The sequence below is a fragment of the Agrilus planipennis genome, unplaced genomic scaffold, assembly GCF_000699045.2.
Source record: "Agrilus planipennis isolate EAB-ADULT unplaced genomic scaffold, Apla_2.0 scaffold102, whole genome shotgun sequence".
Classification (NCBI taxonomy): domain Eukaryota; kingdom Metazoa; phylum Arthropoda; class Insecta; order Coleoptera; family Buprestidae; genus Agrilus; species Agrilus planipennis.
In genome coordinates this window covers 358,400-362,920 of record NW_020439034.1, presented here as the reverse complement: position 1 = coordinate 362,920, position 4,521 = coordinate 358,400, and the positions used below count along the sequence as shown (strand labels likewise).

General features: G+C 30.5%; 1 protein-coding gene across 1 annotated transcript in view; it reads left to right on the top strand.

The window, feature by feature from the left end:
- Window positions 1-4,521, top strand: part of LOC108735144 (protein Lilipod) — a 17,486-nt gene that overhangs the window by 9,407 nt on the left and 3,558 nt on the right. The window contains 1 exon segment of the mRNA XM_025976644.1: window positions 4,338-4,501. Within this exon segment, the coding sequence (XP_025832429.1) occupies window positions 4,338-4,501 (164 nt within the window).

Below are 4,521 nucleotides of genomic sequence, written 5' to 3'. Positions count from 1 at the left end.
AAAATGTTTGGGGTAGGTTAGGTTAGGTTATCTGGTTTTGTTCAAGTGACCACCCTCTTTCGATCCCCCACCTCCACGCGCTTGAAAATATTTTTTTTATTGAATTTTATTTGAATTATAGTGTATGAAAATTGTCAAAATAATGAACTTTCAAGCCCCATAACTTTTTATGGGGGTGAGACCGCAGCAAATTTTTTATGGGGTTTTACTCAGGTGACCACCCTCTTTCGATCCCCCCTACCTTCTTTCGATTCCCTACTCCCACCCCCATAACATTTTATGGGGGTGAGACCGCCACGAATTTTTTATGGTACACTGATGGGGGAGACCTCCTCTTTCGATCCCACCCACCCCCACCCCTTCGGGGGTGAGGGCCATCATCTAGACATCTCTTTAATCTAAACTGAAACTAAAGTTGTACCTCTTAAGTCCTGTTTTTGCTTCTAAATATGTCTGTAAACAGCCCTTCATGTCTAAAAAAATCTTCTACCAGCCCGCCTGTCCTATTTATCGTTGACTTTCATACAGAGCGCTTTGTGTTCTCTCACTTTTTTAATACCTTCACATTTGTAACTTTTTTTGTCCACTATCGGTATTCTCTGTAGTACCTATTAACTTCAACATGATTTTCTCTGCTAGGATTTTATTACATTTTAATTGGAGGTGCACGTCTCCTTTTTGTTATAACGATTAATTTTTTTAGAAGTAGGTTACTAACTCATGTCCTAAATAACTTTTACCTAATCGGCATGCCAATTTTCTGTAAACCATTAAAAAATTGTTTGCATTCTAAAAATGACTCCAGCTTCTCATTATCGTGCTCCAAATTCTTTCAAGTCATTATTCTGTTCTTTAGCGATTTTCTGTCGCAATTAGCACCTCAGTCTAGATTTAGATTTCTCTCAAAAAATTGTTATTTAAATAACTGCTGCATAAAAATGTCTTAATTTTCTAAAGTAAAGCCTAAACTTTCGAGAAGCAGTTGTACTAACAGACATACAAAATTGATAAAGAATGCGATGTTCCTATACTTTTTTTGTAATGAACATCAAATTGACTATTTAATTGATTTGCAACAATTGTGCCAAGGTTGTCTGAAGTAACCGCTAAAATAATAATTGTAACAAATTGACTAATTGATTGTGGTTAATTACATAATCTACCTGTCTCTTTTAAACATTGCTATTACAAAATAAAAGAAATAATTTTTAGTGGGTAGGTAACCTTATAATAAGAATGCAATTTTTTGATTATAATAAGTCTAAATATTGTTTCATAGTAACATATTATAATTTATTGATTACAAATTATGACAAAAGGATACCAATGTTTATTATCTTATACGCCGAAAAATTTTGAAAAACTTCACGCCTATACAGAGAAAGGAGCTGGGTTGGTAAGGATCGATTTGACTTTTTTTTATTAATACAGATGGGAGGGTACTTTTTTTTCTAATGCATTCTACCTAAACGTGATTGTGTCTATAAGAGCTCAATCTAATGAAACTATATCCATCGATTAAAATTTTTTTTACCTCATTACTTTCGTAGTATTCGAAAACATCATCTTCAAATTCGTTATTATACTGATTCACACTACGACTTGGGAAGTCCAAAATTTCATTTTTGTAAGTGAAGGTTTAGGTTTGTTCACTGTTTACAACAATGTGGTCTAACATAATTAATACCCATTACAAACTACCTCAAATTAATGAGGGAAAAATTGTTGCTGTTGTCACACCCCCACCGGGAATCGAACCCGGGACCTTTGGCTTTACGCACCAATGTTCTACCACTAAACTACGAGAGGTGACAACAGCAACCACTACCAACCGACCTACAAGGTTAACGATCCGTCGTACTAATGTGACTATATATACTGAATATATTGAATACAAAATCTATTTTNATATATTAAATGAATGAAATCCTATGACATTGTTAGTTACTTAATAGTGGATCAATATGCAATATTAATTTTTGTGCAGGGTTTTCTGTGTATATTTGTTCCTCAACAAGGCTGTCTAAAAATTTAGAAGAATTCACGCGTCCGTTACTAAAATATCTTAATTTTCATTAATTATATTTTTATGGGATAAGTAACTTAATTGTTTTGGTGTTTATCTTATCTTTAATCATGGAATTATGGTCAAATATATAAGAATATGTGTGGATCGTTATTATTCTCTCGGAGCTACAAAATATGTATAAAACGCTATTAAATACACTTGATAAAGTTGTAATGATCAATTATGAGACCTTGAACTAATCGTGAAACAAACGAAATTCGAGCACGTACGTTTTTAGAACAAACTTATTTTGAATACTACGTTCATTGTTTTCTTTTATACATATTTCGTACGTAATTCCATTTGTTTTGTAATTGGCAATAAATTGGTTAAATTTAACTTGTGCACTGCCCACAAACTATTATTAGTTGACTAATTATAACATGATAATCAGTGTTATTATAGAAGATATGCGTGTATTACATCATCAGTCATGGTATTATTCTATTGTTATACTAAAATGCTTTCATAATTACTGTAATGTAATATTATGATTTACGTGACAATTTTTTTTCGTCTTTAATATCATAAATCTAAAAAAAGAAACATAAATAATTTGTTGCGATAAGTTTATCTCCTCCTTATGAATATTAATTTAATAATCATTCATAATACGACTTTTTAAGAACAATGTAATGCTTAATTTTTAGAATTTTGTGTAAACATGTTCTTGAACTATTTTTATTCGATTTATTTTTTATTTTCGTCCGTACTGTTAATAATGATGTTGCTGGATTTTATTTGCTTTGAAACAAACTATAAAAAATTAATAGCACGTAATGTTGGCATTGAAACAAATTTTTAACAGCAACAAATACGCTTGGGTGCAAATTTTTTTTTTACATAAATATTTCAGTTTCTTAACGTTTACATATTGTTGTACATACATTATTATAATACATTTTTATTTTAAGTCAAAAAAACTTTTATATACGCATTATAAATGAGGTGAGGCGGGGGGGAGAGGGGTCGGATCAAGATATACGGTACCTTTACGAGGGGGACGATGAGAAGTAGTCCCTAGGACAGCGACCTTTGAATTATGTGATTATAACAATCCATTTACTAAGTTTCAGACTTAGTAGTAATCACTTGACTTATCCTCAACGTCCATGTTGTTTTTTCAAATTTTTCTGAGCGATGCTTTTGGAATAAGGTGAAGGTAGGATTTTGTAAACGATTTAAAACAAAAATGCTAAGAAATAATACAAAGTAACGTGCACTTTGATTTCGTTAATGATAAAATTAATTTATATTAGTTGCCCATGAGATTATAAGCTTTTATTTTAGCTGTTATTGAATCGTTTAATTTTAGAAATATGTATTGTTTGAGTTGATAAGTTGAATAGTATCTGTTTATTAAGTTTTATAGTCTTTCAAATATTCATATTATTTAACTTGATGCGTAATTATTATGGGACCAGCAACAATATTTAAAACTAATAAAAGAACGTTATGTCGGATGTACGCGTAAATTTATTAGATAATTTTTCGTGAAAATAATTTATAATAACAGGGAGAAATAGGTATATAAAAAAGTCGTTAATGTATAATGCTTCCTTTTCACTCAATGGGTGGTCCAAAAAATATGTTTCCAAAAATAGAATAGAAAAAATGTATTAATTACAAATATTCAACCGATGTTTCGTCCACTAATGTGATTCCATAACTGAAATTTTAATTAAATGAAGAAATGGTAACTTTTTCATCCTAAAGGATTGAACTATAAGAATTTCTATTCGGCTACGAAATTCTAAAGATATCTTAGCTGTAAAAACTGATTACTAGAGATATTATTTTTAAGAAGAATGGAATTGAACAAAAAATTCAATTGGATTATGTTTTCTAATGTTATATTTCATTGAAAAATCTTTGATATTAACATTAATAGGATTTCTTAATGTACAAACGATTTTTAGATAGTTTTTCTTGAAAATAATTAAAAATAACAGGGGAGATATATAAAAAAGTTGTTGTATAATGCTCACTTTTCACTCTAGGGGGCAGGGGGATCTAAAAATATGTGTTCAAAATTCATATAATAGAATAGAATTGTAAAAATCTATTAATTACAAATATTATTATTTTTAAGAATGGAATTGAAACAAAAATTCAATTGGATTATGTTTTCAAACTTCCATTGAAAAATCTATGATATTAATATTAATAGTACAACTAGGTAATTTAATATATATTTAAAAAAGTTGTTGACATATGCACTGCAGCATCATCAGTTTTTTATTTAAGTACATGTATGTTTTTTTCAAAGGACTATGGAACTATGTGTTTCTTTTTTCCAATTTGTCCCTCTTCGTCCTGTTGCCTTTTGCCTATTTGTTTACCGAATCCGAAGGGTTCTTGGGACATCGCAAAGGCCTTATGGCCAGAGTTTACGAAACCTTCACCGTTCTGGGCCTACTGGCGATGGCCGTTGTCGGTACGACATATGTGAT